The sequence below is a fragment of the Bufo bufo genome, chromosome 4 (genome assembly GCF_905171765.1).
Source record: "Bufo bufo chromosome 4, aBufBuf1.1, whole genome shotgun sequence".
NCBI classification, from domain to species: domain Eukaryota; kingdom Metazoa; phylum Chordata; class Amphibia; order Anura; family Bufonidae; genus Bufo; species Bufo bufo.
The window spans coordinates 14,516,142-14,541,428 of record NC_053392.1 but is presented as its reverse complement, the minus strand read 5'-3'; the positions used below and the strand labels follow the sequence as shown (position 1 = coordinate 14,541,428).

At 45.2% G+C, this 25,287-nt stretch overlaps 1 protein-coding gene across 1 annotated transcript; it reads left to right on the top strand.

Moving 5' to 3' along the window:
• The first annotated feature begins 22,732 nt into the window (after nt 1-22,732).
• Nucleotides 22,733-23,650, top strand: LOC120997716 (taste receptor type 2 member 4-like). Its single transcript, XM_040427953.1, has one exon. The coding sequence runs from the start codon at nt 22,733-22,735 to the stop codon at nt 23,648-23,650; it is 918 nt and encodes a 305-aa protein (XP_040283887.1).
• The last annotated feature ends 1,637 nt before the right edge of the window (nt 23,651-25,287 follow it).

The following is a 25,287-nucleotide window of genomic DNA, read 5'->3' as shown; positions in this document are numbered from 1 at the left end:
TGCCAGTATATAATGCTCCCCTCCCCTGTAGTACTAGTATATAATGCTCACTTCACCTGTAGTACCAGTATATAATGCTCCCCTCCCCTGTAGTACCAGTATATAATGCTCCCCTCCCCTGTAGTACCAGTATATAATGCTCCCTTCCCCTGTAGTGCCAGTATATAATGCTTTTCTCCTCTGTAGTAGCAGTATATAATGCTTTTCTCCCCTGTAGTACCAGTATATAATGCTCCCCTCCCCTGTAGTACCAGTATATAATGCTCACCTTCCCTGTAGTACCAGTAAATAATCATTTTTTTCCCCTGTAATGCCAGTATATAATGCTCTTCTCCCCTGTAGTGCCAGTCTATAATGCTCCCCTCCCCTGTAGTACCAGTATATAATGCTCCCCTCCCCTGTAGTACCAGTATATAATGATCCCCTCCCTTGTAGTAACAGTATATTATGCTCCCCTCCCCTGTAGTACTAGTATATAATGCTCCCCTCCCCTGTAGTACCAGTATATAATGCTCCCCTACCCTGTAGTACCAGTATATAATGCTCCCCTCCCCTGTAGTACCAGTATATAATGCTCCCTTCCCCTGTAGTGCCAGTATATAATGCTCCCCTCCCCTGTAGTGCCACTATATAATGCTTCCCTCCCCTGTAGTACCAGTATATAATGCTCCCCTCCCCTGTAGTACCAGTATATAATGCTCCCTTCCCCTGTAGTGCCAGTATATAATGCTCCCCTCCCCTGTAGTGCCAGTATATAATGCTCCCCTCCCCTGTAGTGCCAGTATATAATGCTCCCCTCCCCTGTAGTGCCAGTATATAATGCTCCCCTCCCCTGTAGTACCAGTATATAAGGCTCTCCTTCCCTATAGAGTCGGAGTGAATTAAGTACCTGTTACTGCATAACGGGATCTTCTGAGCGCTGTCTCTACGATGACTGTGAGGACCTAAGGAATACAGTGTATATAAGATCTGCTCCATTAGATCAAGGAAGGCTGAACTAAAAACTATTTAAAAATGCAAAAAAATAAAAAAAAGATTCAGTAGTATAGCGATGCATACAGAATGGATCTTTCATAAAGGAAACCATAAGTGTCGCTATTTGGGAGGTCCACAAATCTGTCATGTGTTCCATAAAATGGCCATCATGGGTTGACTTTTGATGGTATGTTTCCTGGTCATGCTTTCAGATGGGAAACCACCTTCTTCTTACTACCTCTTGAATCCCAAGGTAAAGTCTTAGAGACCTACCATACAGACCTCAGGAACCTTGATACTCTTGTGACCAACAACCTCACAAAACAGAGGCACTTACAGAAGGGCAGTCCTACAGAACAGCTACTGTAATAATCTAGCAGATACCACCTTCCTGGTACCTCTTCTGGACCCTTCATTGACTTACCACCAATAATTATCTTCAACTTAAATATTTGACCATTATTACTAAGTTTTCATTTTTCACTGATAATATACTGTATAATCTACTGTTCTTTTACCGCCTACTAAAAAGTCACAAATCTCACCAGAACTACCAATTATGTCTGGCATAAATTAACAACTATCATTTATCCCACAAATTTAGGGAACAGCAATGGGTACCAACATAGCCCCTATCATGCAAATCTATTTATGACATCAACACACTCCCGAGCTCTTCTCCCGAGCGCCATATTTCCTATTTGAAGCATTATAACTGTGGAGTGGATCCCATTTAGAGGCTTTCATGTGGTCACTAAACTCTACAATTGGTCATGTTTACTGTGTACTAATCTAATAAGATTGGCTTTTCAGTGATACACACTGTTTAATGGCAAAAACATTGCATACGATTGCACTATGTTGACTTCAGTACCTTCAACACTGATAACTCATGGTTCCAAGACCATGCCTAACACCTTTGCTGTTTTAAAGAAGCTCTCAAGTGGTACTGGTTGTGCCAATGTTCGAGGTATTACAAATCAGCCCTCCACCAGAAGGAAGAGAACTGCTTCTCTACTGCCACCTATAGGTAGTTATCCTTTACGTCAATGCCCGACCCGTTAAAGAGTCTTCAAACATAGCTAGAGATATCACACAGACCAGAGACACCATCTGTGAATAGATGTTTTGCGGGATCTTGCACCTCGTTAGTACAGAGTAAGGTTCTATCTGGCTTGACGAGATGCCTTTTTCATTTACTACTTTCCATCATTTCAGTCCATATACCTTCACTATACTTGTACATCTTTTATTGTTACACTGTTAATTTGAAGTGGTTCCATTTTTTAATCTCATTTATACTGGACTCTGGCCCTGGTTGTTTTGTTACTATACATATACTAAGACATTAGGATCCTTCGCACTTTTCATGTGATCCCTTAAATAAATATAGGACACTGTTTTGGACTTTTATGGTGCTTCCCGTAGGAACATGGCTGTGAACTCACACGGCTGCCTCTCACTACGCTTCTACTAACATGAGGGCTCTAAAGCTGCTCAATATCCGGATCAAGGTAAATTCAGCAATGCGTCCTGCTTCGGAATCCATCCTGACTCACTCCAGCTACAATAACCAAAAAAGGACATCTGATTGTACAGTCCAGAAGTGGTCAGGAGATGGCATCTAGGAGATGGCACCAGAACGCTTAGCAATGCCTCTACAGCAGATGTCCCCTACTATCTTCACTGGAAGGTGCAGAATCCCCACAGCTGAACCGCCATGCATGAAATATAGCCTTGTCCACAGGCTCAGAGACCTCCTTCAGGGACTCATCAGATCATTTAGATCATTTTGTAAACCTAGATATCCAATATCTGCTGTTTTATATTCTTTTCAGACCCCTTGATAAAGGTCATTATCCGACCGAAACTGCACATTATGTAATAAAGCATCACTTGAGAAGAATTCCTTGGTGTGTCGTAGATCTCTCCATTGTCTCAGTACTAGTTGGCTGTGCATTAATGGGGTCGTCTCACTTCTGCAAATGCCATTTATCTTATAGAGACAGTTATTACAGGGCACTTACTAATGTATTGTGATCGTCTATATTGCTTCCTTTGCTGGCTAGATTTATTTTTCCATTGCATTATGCACTGCTTGTATCCATGGCTACGACCACCCTGAAATACAGCAGGGGTGGTCGTGTTTGCACACTATACAGAAAGGTGCTGGACTATGCGCACTCCCATGGTCCCGGGTACCAGAGAGGTCTGAACTTTTTCCTATATTGTGCAAATACGGCCACCGCTGCTGGATTATAGGGTGGTCGTAACCATGGAAACGAGCAGGGTATGTTTAGAGGGAAACAATTTTATCGACGGTGAAAATACGTAAATGGTAGTTGTGAGAAAAAGTTGTCTTTTGTACGTATTTTAGTCCCCATGTGAGGGGCTCATTGAGACTTTTTAGTATATATACATTAAAAGTTATGTTTTAGGTAGTTGGCTTCAGTGATAGTGTATGTTTAGAGGGAAAGTTTGTAGTTAGAAGAATAAATTTGCCCCAGCCGTGTCAGGTGAGAAGCGGGGAGGTTTAGTACTGACAGGCAGGAGCGATGACAAAGATCAGCGGGGGAGCGACATTTTGGGCAGGAGCGATGACAAAGATCAGCGGGGGAGCGACATTTCGGGCAGGAGCGGTCAGCTGTGGCTCAGAAAGCTCAAAGAGATGTTTATATGCCGTCTCCGGATACGTGACTGAAGCGAGAAGTTTTGCGGCCCTCAGGTTCTCAGGATATCCTCTATTGTAGAGCTCGCCCAGTAGGTAAGTACCATAGCCCTGCGGTGACCTGAGAATGTCTATCTTCTAACAGGCCGTATGACGCGGTCGGAGATGTTCGGACTCCCTTTAGTCATCTGCTCCATTCTCCTCCCTCGGAGTGACAGCCAGTGACATCCTGTATACCGCTGCAGCCAATCGCTGGCCTCAGGGGTGTACAGCGTGGTATACAGGATGTATTCATTAGGCACAGACAAGGCGCTGTCTCTGACGATGGCGAGTCCAGACCCCCACTGATCACACATAGATGGTGCTGTATAAAGTAGAACCCTTTAAAGAGGACCCCTCGCCGCTCCTGACATGCATTCCTTGTGTGATACCAATTCTGGGGCATCTATTCTTTCAACTCTGTTATTCCTGATAGAAGTTTACAAATAAATTGGCCAATCAGTGCTGCCAGTGTCAGGCCGTGCAGAGACACCCTCCAACTGGTAACACCCGTCTGTACCTTTACTTCAAGCTACAAGTAGTTACTAAGACTGGTAAGTGATGCAGCCTCAAAGGTGAGATCATTCTGTGCAGAAATTATTTGACTATAAGTCTCGGTTTCATGATGATTTGCCTGCCGTGCGCGGTATCAGATTCACTCTAGAGATATAATACAGGTCATAAAAGGTGCAACAGGGGCCTCCCCCCAGGGCCCTCTATATAGCACGACCCAGGTGTATGAATCCTGAGTGGTATAGTGCGGCCTAAAATGTCTCTTTATGTGTGTCACGGTGCTCCTACCTGGACACGGCTGGACCCGAGGCTTTGGCTCTGAAGCAATAAATAGGGGTGTGAGAAAAATGGATTATTATTTACTGGCAGCCCTGATTGTCATTTGATTCACCTTTTGGCATGTACATCAGTATACATGCAAAATAAGTTCCCTCCCCCCAGCCATCTGATTGTCAGCTGGCAAGAAAGAAAGTCCCAGGGGTCCAGGCTTCAAGGAGGCCCCAGGTGGAGAAGGTCACACCTCAATCAGCCAGTTTGGAGGCAAGCTAAATACTGCAGGAAAAAACCCAGGTATCAGCCCTTGCCAGGATCAATGATACCTTCCAGACATGTTGGCACCTACATTTCATAAGGAATTATGAATCGACCAGCCATCGCAGGCGATGTCAGGGAAGGGAGATAGCCATATCTCCCCACAGAAACCAAATAACGGCACCATGTTTGGACTCTAGTTATAGCCGGAACCCAGGCGGATCAATTGGGCCCGGAACCATCTTCCTGCGACATTCTGGTCTGGGGCTATGAGCCCTAAGGGGTTTTATGGGTCATTTTCTCCCAGCACCAGAGAAGGAGGGGTGGACCCTACCCATAGGCGGGGAGGGGAGCAGCGGCTACAGGTCATAAGCCCATGCAAGCCAGAGGGCGGTGTCTTTTCTGAAGGGGGTCACATCGTGCCAATGTGTTTGGAGAGACCAGGAACCAGCTGACATCACTGCCCCCATATGACTGCAGCCAAGGACTATTCCACGCTTATGACCCAAAGGAACTTTCATTTACCTGGTAACTGACTTTTACTCTGCTTAACTCTGTTGTACCTATATCACCTGTATCTGTAACCTCAGACCACTGTATATATTCACTGTGTATATTGTGTTATATCTAGTGTGCCCTTACGGCGATTAAATATATAACTTAATCTTGTGCTATCTTGTATCTCGATCACGAATCCACACGTCCGTGTTTTGGCCTAGTTATAAGCTACCGCGGGTTGGTTTCTTACCCTATATAATCCCGTTAGCGGACCGGGCTTATATCAAACGAGAGCTGGTGGCAGATACCCCGGCTGAGACAGCGCTGTTTTCACTGCGGCAGTGAAAGGGCTCTCTCAGCTTGTTGCCTCTCTGTGCCCGCATGGACAGGAGGTGTCTGTGTAAACTGTACCAAGCTGATCTTACCTGCTCCTCTGGAGGGCGTAACGTCACATTTTTGGTGACCCGTGACCATACAGCGTCTCGTGAGCTCGACATAGGCGACGTCAAGCGGATACGTGGTGTGGTATTCGTCACAAGGGGGAATAATTGAGATATTGAAGAAAGAATCGAGTCCAAAGCTTGTATAAAGTTGAACAGCAGCTTTACTTGAATAAATGTTCATCCAAGACAATCTTCAAGCTTTATCTTGGTCCCAGCAGGCTTTAGCATTAAACCTTGGCAGGCAGACTCGTCTCTGCTACATCTGTTTCTCTCTGGCTCTGCTGTACTGACAGGATCGCTGTATAACTAGGTGATTTTCCTAGTCTATAACGGAAAGTCATGGTTTTATTAAAGACACGGAGGTGAGAGTATTGCTATCTCCTTCTTTACTGTCCACCAATAGCAGCAAAGAAAAGTTTACATAACATAACGTAACCATAGTAACATCACCCTCCCCTCACAGTCCATATAACAGACGGCTCCTCCTATAGATCCTCCTCTTTCTTTACGAGCCTGACACAATGACCGGAAACCACCGAACACGAAACCGGAACCTCGAATCGGGAAACGACCAGTACGGATCCATTGGAACACCTATAACGAACACGATCAGCTCAGATTAATGGAACATCTTCATTAAAAGCCAACATGGCTATTACTGGAACAGAGCAACTGAAGCCCGAAGAGATTCAACTTCCACCTGAAAGTAATAAACATTATATAGCCAGATTAAACAAAGGGCAGGAAAATACATCGCAAGTCATACGCGATCCTGCCAGTAGAAACATATTAAGCAAACTATGCAAACATAGCACGTAAACCAGACTGCAAACCACAGAAAATACCAATATACATCATAAGGGAGGGAACCATAGGGCGGGCAATACTCGCCTCCGTGTCTTTAATAAAACCATGACTTTCCGTTATAGACTAGGAAAATCACCTAGTTTTACAGCAAGACACGGAGGCTCCTATTGCTAAGTTTAAAGTTGAGCAATAACAGCAGAAAATAAATGTGGAGGCGGTCTAAAATAATACTCCCTGAATGTTGAAGCCGAAGACCAGTCCGCAAGACGTAGAATGTCCTCCAACCGTGCCCCGGAAATGGCCAAGGCGGTAGCCAATGCGCCCCTAGCGGAATGAGCGGTAAAAATAGAGGTATCAATTCCGGCTAAAGACATCACCCACTTCATCCAGTGCGCCAAAGTAGGGCTGGACACAGGACCGAACGGATGCCGAATGGACAAGAAGAGCTGAGGAACCGAAGACGATCGGTAAGTACGCGTCCGGGATTCATACTCCCTCAGACAAGCCACGGGGCAAAGAGCTGGCGAAGATGGAAAAGATGGATAAGAGACAGACCTAATGTTGGTCTTCGTACGTCTGGATATATTGAAGGTGACCCTATCCGGAGTAAATGACCTGGCGTCGTGATCAAGCGCCCGAACATCCGAGACCCGCTTACAGGATATAAGGCAAAAGAGAACCAATAATTTGGCAGACAACTGCCGTAACGTGAGATCCGGATTACCTGGCCAATTGGATAAAAAAGACAAAACCGAAGACACATCCCAAGTCGTGGTAAAACGAGGCCTGGGAGGACGAGACATGCGGGAGCCGCGAAGTAAACGACACACGGAAGGGTGCTGCCCCGCAGGGACACCATCAAAACCCTGATGCGTAGATGAAATAGCAGACCTGAACAAATTAATTGTCCGATAAGCCTTACCCGCCTCAAAAAGGGAAGTAAGAAAATGCAAAAGATGGGTCACAGGGGCCGAAACGGAATCCAAGTCTTGTTCCACGCACCAACCAGACCAAGATCGCCAGGCTGCCCGATAAGATTTTCTGGTGCCTGGAGCCCACGCGTTGTCCAAAAGGCGTCTAGTTGCCTCCGAAATATCGTTGACCTCTCTGGGCGTCCTGAGATCCGGCAAGCGATCAGCCGCAGGGATCCGTCCGACAAGAGCGGGTGGTGCAAACCCTGAGGGTCCTGGAGAAGATCCACCCGATTCGGGAGAAGAACAGGGACATCTATCAGGAGACCCAGCAGAGACAGAAACCAAGCTTGAGTCCCCCAGAAAGGGACCACCACCACCAATTCGGCCAGCTGACGACGAACGTGCAACATCATCCTCGGGATCATAGCAAATGGCGGGAATGCATACATCAGAGGACCGGACCAGGGTTGAAGGAACGCGTCCACTGCCTCTGCCGCTGGATCCGGGCGCCAGCTGAAAAAACGTGGAAGCTGGGTGTTGAGACGCGAGGCAAATAGGTCTATAGCAAAAGGACCCCAGCTCCCGGATAACTCGGAAAAGGTCTCTGGTGCCAGCATCCAATCGCTGCTGTCCGTAAGGTAGCGAGAGCCCCAATCCGCCCGACTGTTGTGGAGTCCCGGGAGATATACCGCCTGAACCATGACCTCCCTGGAGAGACAAAATGACCAGAAATCTTTCGCCAACCGAGCCAAGGTAGCCGAGCGCGTACCTCCCAAACGGTTGATGTAGCGCACCGCAGACACATTGTCCATCCGTAAACGAATGCACGCCTGAGCCATCCCGTTGGTGAAACTCCGAATGGCAAAGGAACCGGCAAGAAGTTCTAACACGTTGATATGAAGTCGTGCCTCTTCTGTGGACCACCGGCTCTGGTTGGCTTGGGTTGGGCACGTCCAGCAGAGACGTTCCCAACACACCCTCCCTTGGTAGGGGGTAAGCTGGAACTCACTAGAAACTGGTCCCCACCCTTCCTGCAGGAAGTAGGACTCGCCCACTGCTCCACAGAGGGGGGGTTAGATTGGAATGGAAAGCTCCATACTACCTAACTATAGCTCTGCCGTGTTTGCTGTCACCTGCTGGTGAACCAGGCACATTACATTTGAACATAACAATTGCAAACATTAGAAATGCACATTGTGAAGGACCTGAACATAATACACAAGATGACATTCTGTTAACCCATTAGAGACAGTAGCAGGGTGCAGAAGTGGTAATGCCACAAAAAATCATAACAATCTCCACATGGGGTTATGGAAGTCTGAACAACCCAACCCCACAATGGCCGGACCCGTGATACTGTCGGGAAGGAAACAGGCATCTGGGACCAGGTAAGTATGGTCAGTATCACAGGTCTGGGCATTGTGGCGGGGGGGGGGGGGCATGTTATCGAACTATCCCTGACTCACTACACTACAAGGAATATCATTACAAAGAATATAGAAGATGATATAATAATTAAAGGAGACAGAACAAATTAATACTTGAAGGGGTATTCCCATCTCAGACAGTGGGGACATGTCGCTAGGATATGCTCCCCTTGTCTGATAGGTGCGGATCCCACCTCTGGAACCTGCACCTATCTAGTAAAAACCAAAGCCGGCCAAGTGGTGGCCAGCAGTGCCCGATCCGGTATTGGCCCACCGAAAATAGCCGAATACCCATTGAAATTAATCGGAGCACACCCACCCGGCCACTACTCGCATTCACTTTTACGAGGCCGACGGAAATAGCCAAGCCAGCGCTCGGCTATTTTCGGCAGCCCCATAGAAATGAACGAAGGGCAGCCGCACATGCATGGTGTTCCCTCCTTATCTTTGCCGGCTGTGTTTACGAGATAGGTGGGACCCGCACCTATCAGACAATGGGGCATATCCTAGAGATCTGCCCCCATTGTCTGAGATGGGAAAACCCCTTTAATTATGTTCAAGCTAAATGTGTGATATACAGGAATGGACACAGGCACGGTCTGTCCTTCCCTGAACCACGCTCAGTATTTCCATACACCTCCAAGGGATTCGTGTCTCAGGTTGCGTTCCTGCATCTGATCCCGTTCAGCCATCAGTAGTATCAGGTATTGCAGGGAATAAATGACACAAGTTATGAGGAACATTTCTAAACCTGCTGAGGTGCAGACGGAGAGCAATGGCTGCTGTTGAGACTACCCTCATGTATATCTGCTTTGTGACCTTGATCCTCTCATTTCCAGGAAACATCTTTATCCTTGTTGTGAATATTATCGATTTCTTCAGGAACAGAAGGCTTCCGTTAAGTGATCAGCTCATATTTGGCTTCAGTGCCTTCAGTCTTCTACATGGACTTCATGAAGGGTATGTAATACACAATGATCTATATGACTTGATTATTGGTATGCACACCTTTATGTACTTGAACTTGAACATCTTATGGTTTTACACCCTCCTTAGTATGCATTTCTGTCTGAAGATTGTCAATATTAACCATTGGTTCTACATTTGTCTTCAAAAAAGATTTCCCAAGTTGTTTCCTTGGATTGTTCTGGCTTTTCTCCCCGGATACTTTTTCCTGATTCTTTATTCTGCCCTGAATACAAAGCCGGAGTGTCTACTGAACTCGACGTCCAAACTTACCGTCCTGAAGGAGTTTGTAAGATGTGCTTGGCTATTATTCATCTTCCTAGCAGTTTGTCTCTTGTGCACTTTGCTCTGCTCGGTATCGGCATCGACCATCCTCATCTCTCTGTGTAAACACATGGAAAGAATCCAAGAGAACATCCAGGGCTCGAGGTCTCCAAACATCGAGGCTCACGTCCGGGCAGTGAAAACGGTCACCATGTTACTGGCAGCTAATATTCTACTGTTCGCTTCAGTCTCTGTGTTGTCTTTATGTTTCAACGAATGGGTGAATCTGTTTGGTATTCTCAATTTTACATGCTATATATTTGCTTCCTACTTTTTAATTAAGGGAACAAAAAAACTGGATATGACTCTCGCAGAGATACTGAAGGCCCCATCAAAATTTTTGCATGGAATAAACTGCAAATATCAATAATGGACAGGGCAAACCTGATTGAGTGGAGCCCCCAATGACATATTATAACACTGTCACCTATAGTTCAAATGGCGGTATGCCAGAGTAGTGCTAAGGGCTTAAAAGCGTCAAGGCGTATGTGTAGGTCACCAGTATGAATGTCTCAGAAAACCCCTTTAAATAATTACATAGTTACATAGTTGATATGGTTGAAAAAAAGACAAGAGTCCATCTTGGCCAACCTTCATAGTGAAAGTGAACAAAACGCACTGTACATAGGGCGATATTACCAATGATACCACTAATGGTACCACTGGGGTCTGCAGTAGACCCTCCACAGCCTCCTCCCTCCGCTCCTGAGTGAAGGCTGGTGAAGGCTCTCAGGTGGATGCTAGAGAAGAAGGAACAGCTTGTGAAGCGTGGCTTGCTGATAATGGAGGAAGGATGGTGACCACCCACCTTCCTAACTCTACCGCTAAAGACATACAGGGAGTGCAGAATTATTAGGCAAGTTGTATTTTTGAGGATTAATTTTATTATTGAACAACAACCATGTTCTCAATGAACCCATATCAAAGCTGAATATTTTTGGAAGTATTTTTTAGTTTGTTTTTAGTTTTAGCTATTTTAGGGGGATATCTGTGTGTGCAGGTGACTATTACTGTGCATAATTATTAGGCAACTTAACAAAAAACAAATATATACCCATTTCAATTATTTATTTTTACCAGTGAAACCAATATAACATCTCAACATTCACAAATATACATTTCTGACATTCAAAAACAAAACAAAAACAAATCAGTGACCAATATAGCCACCTTTCTTTGCAAGGACACTCAAAAGCCTGCCATCCATGGATTCTGTCAGTGTTTTGATCTGTTCACCATCAACATTGCGTGCAGCAGCAACCACAGCCTCCCAGACACTGTTTAGAGAGGTGTACTGTTTTCCCTCCTTGTAAATCTCACATTTGATGATGGACCACAGGTTCTCAATGGGGTTCAGATCAGGTGAACAAGGAGGCCATGTCATTAGATTTTCTTCTTTTATACCCTTTCTTGCCAGCCACGCTGTGGAGTACTTGGACGCGTGTGATGGAGCATTGTCCTGCATGAAAATCATGTTTTTCTTGAAGGATGCAGACTTCTTCCTGTACCACTGCTTGAAGAAGGTGTCTTCCAGAAACTGGCAGTAGGACTGGGAGTTGAGCTTGACTCCATCCTCAACCCGAAAAGGCCCCACAAGCTCATCTTTGATGATACCAGCCCAAACCAGTACTCCACCTCCACCTTGCTGGCGTCTGAGTTGGACTGGAGCTCTCTGCCCTTTACCAATCCAGCCACGGGCCCATCCATCTGGCCCATCAAGACTCACTCTCATTTCATCAGTCCATAAAACCTTAGAAAAATCAGTCTTGAGATATTTCTTGGCCCAGTCTTGACGTTTCAGCTTGTGTGTCTTGTTCAGTGGTGGTCGTCTTTCAGCCTTTCTTACCTTGGCCATGTCTCTGAGTATTGCACACCTTGTGCTTTTGCGCACTCCAGTGATGTTGCAGCTCTGAAATATGGCCAAACTGGTGGCAAGTGGCATCTTGGCAGCTGCACGCTTGACTTTTCTCAGTTCATGGGCAGTTATTTTGCGCCTTGTTTTTCCACACGCTTCTTGCGACCCTGTTGACTATTTTGAATGAAACGCTTGATTGTTCGATGATCACGCTTCAGAAGCTTTGCAATTTTAAGAGTGATGCATCCCTCTGCAAGATATCTCACTATTTTTGACTTTTCTGAGCCTGTCAAGTCCTTCTTTTGACCCATTTTGCCAAAGGAAAGGAAGTTGCCTAATAATTATGCACACCTAATATAGGGTGTTGATGTCATTAGACCACACCCCTTCTCATTACAGAGATGCACATCACCTAATATGCTTAATTGGTAGTAGGCTTTCGAGCCTATACAGCTTGGAGTAAGACAACATGCATAAAGAGGATGATGTGGTCAAAATACTCATTTGCCTTATAATTCTGCACTCCCTGTATTTGGATGGACATAACATTCTGCAATACCAAACATACAGGAGAATACAGCACCACATACCTCTTACATCCAGTGGTGTCTCCTCTGACGTTCTCTTTCCTCATCTTCTCCATTAGAACCAGAACGTCATGATGAATTATGTCGGCCACTTCTCATCTCTGCAGAGTGGGCCACACACACATCTTAGGTTCCTCATTTTACCATCGACCTACCGCCATACAATATTGCCATACAGATAGACCTTCCTCCATTATCATTAGTAATAGTACCAATAGTGATAATGCTCCCAAAGAGTGCCCTCCATATTGTGCCCAATAATAATGCCCCCACAATACCCCCAGCAGTAATAATTCTACTATAATGCCCCCCAGCAGTTCTAATGTTCCTCCTGCAGTTATAACCCCCCTCTAGTGCCCCTGTATTATAATGCCCCTGTAGTACCAGTATGTATAATGCCTCCCTCTGTAGTGCCAGCATGTAAAATGCTGCCTTGTCTCCACCATAGTGCCACTACGAATAGTGCTTCTATGTCCCCCCCCCTGTAGTGCCAGTATATAATGTTCCTTACCCTGCAGTACCAGTATATAAAGCCCCTCCCCATAGAGCCAGTATACAATGCTCCCCCTGTAATGCCTGTACATAATGCTCCCCTCCCCTGTAGTACCAGTATATAATGCTGTTCTCTCCTGTAGGGCCAGTATATAATGCTGTTCTCTCCTGTAGTACCAGTATATAATGCTTTTCTCCCCTGTAGTACCAGTATATAATGCTCCCCTCCCCTGTAATGCCAGTATATAAGGCTCTCCTCCCCTATAGAGTCAGTATATAATGCCACCCCCCATAGTGGCAGTATATAATGCTCCCGCCATAGTACCAGTATATAATGCTCCCCTGTAGTGCCAGTATATAATGCTCCCCTTGTAGTACCAGTATGTAATGCTCACCTCCCCTGTAGTACCAGTATATATTGCTCCCACTGTAGTGCCAGTATATAATGCTCTTCTACCCTGTAGTACCAGTATATAATGCTCCCCTCCCCTGTAGTGCCAGTATATAATGCTCACCTCCTCTGTAGTGCCAGTATATAATGCTCCCCTCACCTGTAGTGCCAGTATATAATGCTCCCCTCACCTGTAGTGCCAGTATATAATGCTCCCCTCCCCTGTAGTGCCAGTATATAATGCTCACCTCCCCTGTAGTACCAGTATATAATGCTCACCTCCTCTGTAGTACCAGTATATAATGCTCACCTCCTCTGTAGTACCAGTATATAATGCTCCCCTCCCCTGTAGTGCCAGTATATAATGCTCACCTCCCCTGTAGTGCCAGTATATAATGCTCCCCTCACCTGTAGTGCCAGTATATAATGCTCCCCTCCCCTGTAGTGCCAGTATATAATGCTCACCTCCCCTGTAGTACCAGTATATAATGCTCACCTCCTCTGTAGTACCAGTATATAATGCTCCCCTCCCCTGTAGTACCAGTATATAAGGCTCTCCTTCCCTATAGAGTCGGAGTGAATTAAGTACATGTTACTGCATAACTGGATCTTCTGAGCGCTGTCTCTACTATGACTGTGAACAGAAGGCTTCCGTTAAGTGATCAGCTCATATTTGGCTTCAGTGCCTTCAGTCTTCTACATGGACTTCATGAAGGGTATGTAATACACAATGATCTATATGACTTGATTATTGGTATGCACACCTTTATGTACTTGAACTTGAACATCTTATGGTTTTACACCCTCCTTAGTATGCATTTCTGTCTGAAGATTGTCAATATTAACCATTGGTTCTACATTTGTCTTCAAAAAAGATTTCCCAAGTTGTTTCCTTGGATTGTTCTGGCTTTTCTCCCCGGATACTTTTTCCTGATTCTTTATTCTGCCCTGAATACAAAGCCGGAGTGTCTACTGAACTCGACGTCCAAACTTATCGTCCTGAAGGAGTTTGTAAGATGTTCTTGGCTATTATTCATCTTCCTAGCAGTTTGTTTCTTGTGCACTTTCCTCTGCTCGGTATCGGCATCGACCATCCTCATCTCTCTGTGTAAACACATGGAAAGAATCCAAGAGAACATCCAGGGCTCGAGGTCTCCAAACATCGAGGCTCACGTCCGGGCAGTGAAAACGGTCACCATGTTACTGGCAGCTAATATTCTACTGTTCGCTTCAGTCTCTGTCTCTACAGGACCTAAGGAAGACAGTGTATATGAGATCTGCTCCATTAGATCAAGGAAGGCTGAACTAAAAACTATTCAAAAATGCAAAAAAAAAAAAGATTCAGTAGTATAGCTATGCATACAAAATGGATATTTCATAAAGGAAACCATAAGTGTCGCTCTTTGGGAGGTCCACAAATCTGTCATGTGTTCCATAGAATGGCCTTCAAAAAATGGCCTGCAAATATAATTAAAAGTAAACCTCCATTGCTCACAGGTTTTACAGCCATTTCTGGGCCATCATGGGTTGACTCTTGATTGTATGTTTCCTGGTCATGCTTTCAGATGGGAAACCACCTTCTTCTTACTACCTCTTGAATCCCAAGGTAAATTCTTAGAGATCTACCATACAGACCTCAGGAACCTTGATACTCTTGCGACCAACAACCTCACAAAACAGAGGCACTTACAGAAGGGCAGTCCTACAGAACAGCTACTGTAATAATCTAGCAGATACCACCTTCCTGGTACCTCTTCTGGACCCTTCATTGACTTACCACCAATAATTATCTTCAACTTAAATATTTGACCATTATTACTAAGTTTTCATTTTTCACTGATAATATACTGTATACTCTACTGTTCTTTTACCACCTACTAAAAACTCACAAATCTCACCAGAACTACCAATTATGTCTGGCATAAATTAACAACTATCATTTATCCCATAAATTTAGGGAACAGCAATGGGTACCAACATAGCCCCTATCATGCAAATCTATTTATGACATCAACACACTCCCGAGCTCTTCTCCCGAGCGACATATTTCCTATTTGAAGCATTATAACTGTGGAGTGGATCCCATTTAGAGGCTTTCATGTGGTCACTAAACTCTACAATTGGTCATGTTTACTGTGTACTAATCTAATAAGATTGGCTTTTCAGTGATACACATTGTTCAATGGCAAAAACATTGCATACGATTGCGCTATGTTGACTTCAGTACCTTCAACACTGATAACTCATGGTTCCAAGACCATGCCTAACACCTTTGCTGTTTTAAAGAAGCTCTCAAGTGGTACTGGTTGTGCCAATGTTCGAGGTGTTACAAATCAGCCCTCCACCAGAAGGAAGAGAACTGCTTCTCTACTGCCACCTATAGGTAGTTATCCTTTACGTCAATGCCCGACCCGTTAAAGAGTCTTGAAACATAGCTAGAGATATCACAAAAACCTGAGACACCCATATGTAAATACAGTCGTGGCCAAAAGTTTTGAGAATTACATAAATATTGGAAATTAGAAAAGTTGCTGCTTAAGTTTTTATAATAGCAATTTGCATATACTCCAGAATGTTATGAAGAGTGATCAGATGAATTGCATAGTCCTTCTTTGCCATGAAAATTAACTTAATCCCAAAAAAACCTTTCCAATGCATTTCATTGTTGTCATTAAAGGACCTGCTGAGATCATTTCAGTAATCGTCTTGTTAACTCAGGTGAGAATGTTGACGAGCACAAGGCTGGAGATCATTATGTCAGGCTGATTGGGTTAAAATTGCAGACTTGACATGTTAAAATGAGGGTGATGCTTGAAATCATTGTTCTTCCATTGTTAACCATGGTGACCTGCAATGAAACGCGTTCAGCCATCTTTGCGTTGCATAAAAAAGGCTTCACAGGCAAGGATATTGTGGCTACTAAGATTGCACCTCAATCAACAATTTATAGGATCATCAAGAACTTCAAGGAAAGAGGTTCAATTCTTGTTAAGAAGGCTTCAGGGCGTCCAAGAAAGTCCAGCAAGCGCCAGGATCATCTCCTAAAGAGGATTCAGCTGCGGGATCGGAGTGCCACCAGTGCAGAGCTTGCTCAGGAATGGCAGCAGGCAGGTGTGAGCGCATCTGCACGCACAGTGAGGCGAAGACTTTTGGAAGATGGCCTGGTGTCAAGAAGGGCAGCAAAGAAGCCACTTCTCTCCAAAAAAACCACCAGGGACAGATTGATCTTCTGCAGAACGTCTGGTGAATGGACTGCTGAGGACTGGGGCAAAGTCATATTCTCCGATGAAGCCTCTTTCCGATTGTTTGGGGCATCTGGAAAAAGGCTTGTCCGGAGAAGAAAAGGTGAGTGCTACCATCAGTCCTGTGTCATGCCAACAGTAAAGCATCCTGAGACCATTCATGTGTGGGGTTGCTTCTCATCCAAGGGAGTGGGCTCACTCACAATTTTGCCCAAAAACACAGCCATGAATAAAGAATAGTACCAAAACACCCTCCAACAACAACTTCTTCCAACAATCCAACAACAGTTTGGTGAAGAACAATGCATTTTCCAGCACGATGGAGCACCGTGCCATAAGGCAAAAGTGATAACTAAGTGGCTTGGGGACCAAAACATTGACATTTTGGGTCCATGGCCTGGAAACTCCCCAGATCTTAATCCCATTGAAAACTTGTGGTCGAGGCAGGTGGACAAACAAAAACCCACTAATTCTGACAAACTCCAAGAAGTGATTATGAAAGAATGGGTTGCTATCAGTCAGGAATTGGCCCAGAAGTTGATTGAGAGCATGCCCAGTCGAATTGCAGAGGTCCTGAAAAAGAAGGGCCAACACTGCAAATACTGACTCTTTGCATAAATGTCATGTAATTGTCGATAAAAGCCTTAGAAACGTATGAAGTGCGTGTAATTCTATTTCACTACATCACAGAAACAACTGAAACAGAGATCTAAAAGCAGTTTAGCAGCAAACTTTGTGAAAACTAATATTTGTGTCATTCTCAAAACTTTTGGCCACGACTGTAGATGTTTTGGGGGATCTTGCACCTCGTTAGTACAGAGTAAGGTTCTATCTGGCTTGACGAGATGCCTTTTTAATCTACCAGTTTCCATCATTTCAGTCCATATACCTTCACTATACTTTTACATTTTATATTGTTGCACTGTTGAAGTGGTTACATTTTTTAAATCTCATTTATACTGGACTCTGGCCCTGGTTGTTTTGTTACTATACATATACTAAGACATTAGGATCCTTCGCACTTTTCATGTGATCCCTTAAATAAATATAGGACACAGTTTTTGACTTTTGTGGTGCTTCCCGTAGGAACATGGCTGTGAACTCACACGGCTGCCTGTCACTACGCTTCTACTAACATGAGGGCTCTAAAGCTGCTCAATATCCGGATCAAGGTAAATTAAGCAATGCGTCCTGCTTCGGAATCCATCCTGACTCACTCCAGCTACAATAACCAAAAAAGGACATCTGATTGTACAGTCCAGAAGTGGTCAGGAGATGGCATCCAGGAGATGGCACCAGAACGCTTAGCAATGCCTCTACAGCAGATGTCCCCTAGTATCTTCACTGGAAGGTGCAGAATCCCCACAGCTGAACCGCCATGCATCAAATATAGCCTTGTCCACAGGCTCAGAGACCTCCTTCAGGGACTCATCAGATCATTTAGATCATTTTGTAAACCCAGATATCCAATATCTGCTGTTTTATATTCTTTTCAGACCCCTTGATAAAGGTTGTTATCCGACCGAAACGTTGGGACTATTTTCATGGTCTCTTATATTGATGTATATTCTGGATGGAAACGAAGTACAAAATGATGTGAAACTGCACATTATGTAATAAAGCATCACTTGAGAAGAATTCCTTGGTGTGTCGTAGATCTCTCCATTGTCTCAGTACTAGTTGGCTGTGCATTAATGGGGTCGTCTCACTTCAGCAAATGCCATTTATCTTATAGAGACAGTTATTGCAAGGCACTTACTAATGTATTGTGATTGTCTATATTGCTTCCTTTGTGTCATGCCCTGCTCTGACTATGTGCGGAGGTCGGCCAGAATAGCAGCACGTGTTTAGTTTTTTGTTTTGTTTTGGAGTCGTGCTAGATCCGCCTCCCTTCAGGTGCACTGGGTGGGGTCATTGGTTTAAATCTCACTCATTCCCAGTGTTCTGTGCGGGTTATAGAAATCAGTCTGGCCTTGGAAGCAAGGAAAGAAGGATTGTCTGTTCCAGCTCAGATAAGATAAGTTTGGTTTCTGTTTTTGTTGTTTGCTGTCTAGGCTGTTTGTGTGTCGTCTATCCCCTCCAGGTTCTAAGGGAGCAGGATGCCCCTATTCCCCTTTCCCCATCTCAGGGATTCTAGGGTATTTTCAGCCCAGGCACGAGGACACATTATTCCCACCTTAAGGGTCTGAATGTGGGCTTAGCAGTGTAGGGAGAGAAGTCAGGGATTTGCTAGGTGACCTTTCCCCAGCTTCTCGCCTAGAAACTTGTTTGTTGGTTTATCTGTGTATCTGAGATCCCGTCCGCCGTGACACTTTGCTGGCTAGATTCATTTTTCCATTGCATTATGCACTGCTTGTATCCATGGCTACGACCACCCTGAAATACAGCAGGGGTGGTCGTGTTTGCACACTATACAGAAAGGTGCTGGACTATGCGCACTCCAATGGTCCCGGCTACCAGAGAGGTCTGAACTTTTTCCTATATTGTGCAAACACAGCCACCGCTGCTGGATTACAGGGTGGTCGTAACCATGGAAACGAGCAGGGTATGTTTAGAGGGAAAGTTTGTAGTTTGAAGAAGAAATTTGCCCCAGCCTGGCGTGTCAGGTGAGAAGCGGGGAAGTTTAGTACTGACGGGCAGGAGCGATGACAAAGATCAGAGGGGAGCGACATTTCGGGCAGGAGCGGTCAGCTGTGGCTCAGAAAGCTCAAAGAGATGTTTATATGCCGTCTCCCGATACGTGACTGAAGCGAGAAGTTTTACCGTCCTCAGGTTCTCAGGATATCCTCTATTGTAGATCTCGCCCAGTAGGTAAGTGCCATAACCATGCGGTGACCTGAGAATGTCTATCTTCTAACAGGCCGAATGACGCGGTCGGAGATGTTCGGACTCCCTTTAGTCATCTGCTCCATTCTCCTCCCTCGGAGTGACAGCCAGTGACATCCTGTATACCGCTGCAGCCAATCGCTGGCCTCAGGGGTGTACAGCGTGGTATACAGGATGTATTCATTAGGCACAGACAAGGCGCTGTCTCTGACGATGGCGAGTCCAGACCGCCACTGATCACACATAGATGGTGCTGTATAAAGTAGGACCCTTTAAAGAGTACCCCTCGCCTCTCCTGACATGCATTCCTTGTGTAATACCAATTCTGGGGCATCTATTCTTTCAACTCTGTTATTCCTGATAGAAGTTTACAAATAAATTGTCCAATCAGTGCTGCCAGTGTCAGGCCGTGCAGAGACACCCCCCAACTGGTAACACCCATCTGTACCTTTACTTCAAGCTGCTAGCAATTCATTCATAAACTTCTAGTAGAAATAATACAAGAACAGCATTACCTAGAGTCTGAAGAACAGAGGCTCCAGAATGATTACATGGGGAATACAAGTAGTTACTAAGACTGGTAAGTGATGCAGCCTCAAAGGTGAGATCATTCTGTGCAGAAATCATTTGACTATACGTCTCGGTTTCCTGATGATTTGCCTGCCGTGTGCGCAATATCAGATTCACTCTAGAGATATAATACAGGTCATAAAAGGTGCAACAGGGGCCTCCCCACAGGGCCCTCTATATAACACGACCCAAGTGTATGAATCCTGAGTGGTATAGTGCGGCCTAAAATGTCTCTTTATGTGTGTCACGGTGCTCCTACCTGGACACGGCTGGACCCCAGGCTTTGGCTCTGAAGCAATAAATAGGGGTGTGAGAAAAATGGATTATTATTTACTGGCAGCCCTGATTGTCATTTGATTCACCTTTTGGCATGTACATCAGTATACAGGCAAAATAAGTCCCCCCCCCCCCCCCCCAGCCATCTGATTGTCAGCTGGCAAGAAAGAAAGCCCCAGGGGTCCAGGCTTCAAGGAGGCCCCAGGTGGAGAAGGTCATACCTCAATCAGCCAGTTTGGAGGCAAGCTAAATACTGCATCAGCCCTTGCCAGGATCAATGATACCTTCCAGACATGTTGGCACCTACATTTCATAAGCAATTATGAATCGACCAGCCATCGCAGGCACAAACCGGATACATATTTGTGTCCCAGTGGCCATGATGTACGTGCCCATGGTCTTTGTTTGATGGGGCGATGTCAGGGAAGGGAGATAGCCATATCTCCCCACAGAAACCAAATAACGGCACCATGTTTGGACTCTAGTTATAGCTGGAACCCTTGTGTATCAATTTGGCCCGGAACCATCTTCCTGCGACATTCTGGTCTGGGGCTATGAGCCCTAAGGGGTTTTATGGGTCAGTTACTCCCAGCACCAGAGAAGGAGGGATGGACCCTACCCATAGGCGGGGAGGGGAGCGGCCGACTACAGGTTATAAGCCCATGCAAGCCAGAGGGCGGTGTCTTTTCTGAAGGGGGTCACATCATGCCAATGTGTTTGCAGAGACCAGGAACCAGCTGACCTCACTGCCCCCACGTGACTGCAGCCAAGTACTATTCTACCCTTATGACCCAAAGGAACTTCCATTTATCCGGTAACTGACTTTTGCTCTGCTTAACCCTGTTGTACCCATATAACCTGTATCTGTAACCTCAGACCACTGTATATATTCTCTGTGTATATTGTGTTATATCTAGTGTGCCCTTACGGCGATTAAATATATAATTTAATCTTGTGCTATCTTGTATCTCGATCACGAATCCCCACGTCCGTGTTTTGGCCTAGTTATAAGCTACCGCGGGTTGGTTTCTCACCCTATATAATCCCGTTAGCGGACCGGGCTTATATCAAACAAGAGCTGGTGGCAGATACCCCGCCTGCGACAGCGCTGTTTTCACTGCGGTGGTGAAAAGGCTCTCTCAGCTTGTTGCCTCTCTGTGCCCGCGTGGACAGGAGGTGTCTGTGTAAACTGTACCAAGCTGACCTTACCTGCTCCTCTGGAGGGCGTAACGTCATGTTTTTGGTGACCCGTGACCACACCGCGTCTCGTGAGCGCGACGTCAAGCGGGCACGTGGTGTGGTATTCGTCACAAGGGGAAATAATTGAGATATTGAAGAAAGAATCGAGTCCAGACCTTGTATGAATTTGAACATCGGCTTTACTTGAATAAATGTTCATCCAAGACAATCTTCAAGCTTTATCTTGGTCCCAGCAGACTTTAGCATTAAAACTTGGCAGGCAAGCTGGTCTCTGCTACATCTGTTTCTCTCTGGCTCTGCTGTACTGACAGGGTCGCTGTATAACTCAGACTCTTCTGTCTGCTGCACTTTCTCTCTTTGTAGTCTGTCTCTTAAGTTATGCCAGGGAACTATACTCCTCCTGGCTCCTGAATATGCTTTGGCCAGCAGAGCTGAGGGCGCTCTGGTTGGCTTGGGTTGGGCGCTTCCAGCAGAGATGTGCCCAACACACCCTCCCTTTGTAGGGGTTAAGCTGGAACTCACTAGAAACTGGTCCCCACCCTTCCTGCAGGAAGTGGGACTCGCCCACTCCTCCACAGAGGGAAGGGGGGTTAGAATGGAATGGAAAGTTCCATTCTACCTAACTGTAGCTCTGCCATGTTTGCTGCCACCTGCTGGTGAACCAGACACATTACATTTAACCATACCTAGAAATGCACATTGTGAAGGACCTAAACAAAATACATAAGATGACATTTTGTTAACCCATTAGAGACAGTAGCAGGGTGCAGAAGTGGTAATGCCACTCTGGGGCGTTACAAAAAATCATAACAATCTCCACATGTGCCCCCCCAACAGTGAAGTCCTTTAGTGCTTTGGTGTGCCCTCCTTCTCTTTGCCGGCTGTGTTTACGAGATAGGTGGGACCCGCACCTATCAGACAATGGGGCATATCCTAGAGATCTGCCCCCATTGTCTGAGATGGGAAAACCCCTATAATTATGTTCAAGCCAATTGTACATATTGTACATGTGATATACGGGAATGGACACAGGCACGGTCTGTCCTTCCCTGAACCACGCTCAGTATTTCCATACACCTCCAAGGGATTCGTGTCTCAGGTTACGTTCCTGCATCTGATCCCGTTCAGCCATCAGTAGTATCAGGTATTGGAACATTTCTAAACCTGCTGAGGTGCAGACGGAGAGCAATGGCTGCTGTTGAGACTACCCTCATGTATATCTGCTTTGTCACCTTGATCCTCTCATTTCCAGGAAACATCTTTATCCTTGTTGTGAATATTATCGATTTCTTCAGGAACAGAAGGCTTCCGTTAAGTGATCAGCTCATATTTGGCTTCAGTGCCTTCAGCCTTCTACATGGAATTCATGAAGGGTATGCGATGTACAATGATCTATATGACTTGATTATTGGTATACACAATGATCTATATGACTTGAATATTAATATACACACCTTTATGTACTTGAACTTGAACACCTTATGGTTTTCCACCCTCCTTAGTATGCATTTCTGTCTGAAGATTGTCAATATTAACCATTGGTTCTACATTTGTCTTCAAAAAAGATTTCCCAAGTTGTTTCCTTGGATTGTTCTGGCTTTTCTCCTCGGATACTTTTTCCTGATTCTTTATTCTGCCCTGAATACAAAGCCGGAGTGTCTACTGAACTCGACGTCCAAACTTATCGTCCTGAAGGAGTTTGTAAGATGTTCTTGGCTATTATTCATCTTCCTGGCAGTTTGTTTCTTGTGCACTTTCCTCTGCTCGGTATCGGCATCGACCATCCTCATCTCTCTGTGTAAACACATGGAAAGAATCCAAGAGAACATCCAGGGCTCGAGGTCTCCAAACATCGAGGCTCACGTCCGGGCAGTGAAAACGGTCACCATGTTACTGGCAGCTAATATTCTACTGTTCGCTTCAGTCTCTGTGTTGGCTTTATGTTTCGACGCATGGGTGTATCTGTTTGGTATTCTCAATTTTACATGCTATATATTTGCTTCCTACTTTTTAATTAAGGGAACAAAAAAACTGGATATGACTCTCGCAGAGATACTGAAGGCCCCATCAAAATTTTTGCATGGAATAAACTGCCGATATGAATAATGGACAAACCTGATCAAGTGGAGCCCCCAGTGACACATTGTAACACTGTCACCTATAGTTCAAATGGCGGTATGCCAGAGTAGTGCTAAGGGCTTAAAAGCGTCAAGGCGTATGTGTAGGTCACCAGTATGAATGTCTCAGAAAACCCCTCTAAATAATTACATAGTTACATAGTTGATATGGTTGAAAAAACTACAAGAGTCCATCTTGGCCAACCTTCATAGTGAAAGTGAACAAAACGCACTGTACATAGGGCAATATTACCAATGATACCACTAATGGTACTACTGGCGTCTGCAGTAGACCCTCCACAGCCTCCTCCATCCGCTCCTGAGTGAAGGCTGGTGAAGGCTCTCAGGTGGATGCTAGAGAAGCAGGAACAGATTGTGAAGCGTGGCTTGCTGATTATGGAGGAAGGCCGGTGACCACCCACCTTCCTAACTCTACCGCTAAAGACATATTTGGATGGATATTACATTCTGCAATACCAAACACACAGGGGAATAGAGCACCACATACCTCTTACATCCAGTGGTGTCTCCTCTGAAGTTCTCTTTCCTCATCTTCTCCATTAGAACCAGAACGTCATGATGAATTATGTCGGCCACTTCTCATCTCTGCAGAGTGGGCCACACACACATCTTAGGTTCCTCATTTTACCATCGACCTACCGCCATACAGTATTGCCATACAGATAGCCCTTCCTCCATTATCATTAGTAATAGTGCCAATAGTGATAATGCTCCCCTCCCCTGTAGTGCCAGTCTATAATGCTCATCTCCCCTGTAGTGCCAGTATATAATGCTCCCCTCCCCTGTAGTACTAGTATATAATGCTCACTTCACCTGTAGTACCAGTATATAATGCTCCCCTCCCCTGTAGTACCAGTATATAATGCTCCCCTCCCCTGTAGTACCAGTATATAATGCTCCCCTCCCCTGTAGTACCAGTATATAATGCTTTTCTCCTCTGTAGTAGCAGTATATAATGCTTTTCTCCTCTGTAGTAGCAGTATATAATGCTTTTCTCCCCTGTAGTACCAGTATATAATGCTCCCCTCCCCTGTAGTACCAGTATATAATGCTCACCTTCCCTGTAGTACCAGTAAATAATCATTTTTTCCCCTGTAATGCCAGTATATAATGCTCTTCTCCCCTGTAGTGCCAGTCTATAATGCTCCCCTCCCCTGTAGTACCAGTATATAATGCTCCCCTCCCCTGTAGTACCAGTATATAATGATCCCCTCCCTTGTAGTACCAGTATATTATGCTCCCCTTCCCTGTAGTACTAGTATATAATGCTCCCCTCCCCTGTAGTACCAGTATATAATGCTCCCCTACCCTGTAGTACCAGTATATAATGCTCCCCTCCCCTGTAGTACCAGTATATAATGCTCCCTTCCCCTGTAGTGCCAGTATATAATGCTCCCCTCCCCTGTAGTGCCAGTATATAATGCTTCCCTCCCCTGTAGTACCAGTATATAATGCTCCCCTCCCCTGTAGTACCAGTATATAATGCTCCCTTCCCCTGTAGTGCCAGTATATAATGCTCCCCTCCCCTGTAGTGCCAGTATATAATGCTCCCCTCCCCTGTAGTGCCAGTATATAATGCTCCCCTCCCCTGTAGTACCAGTATAT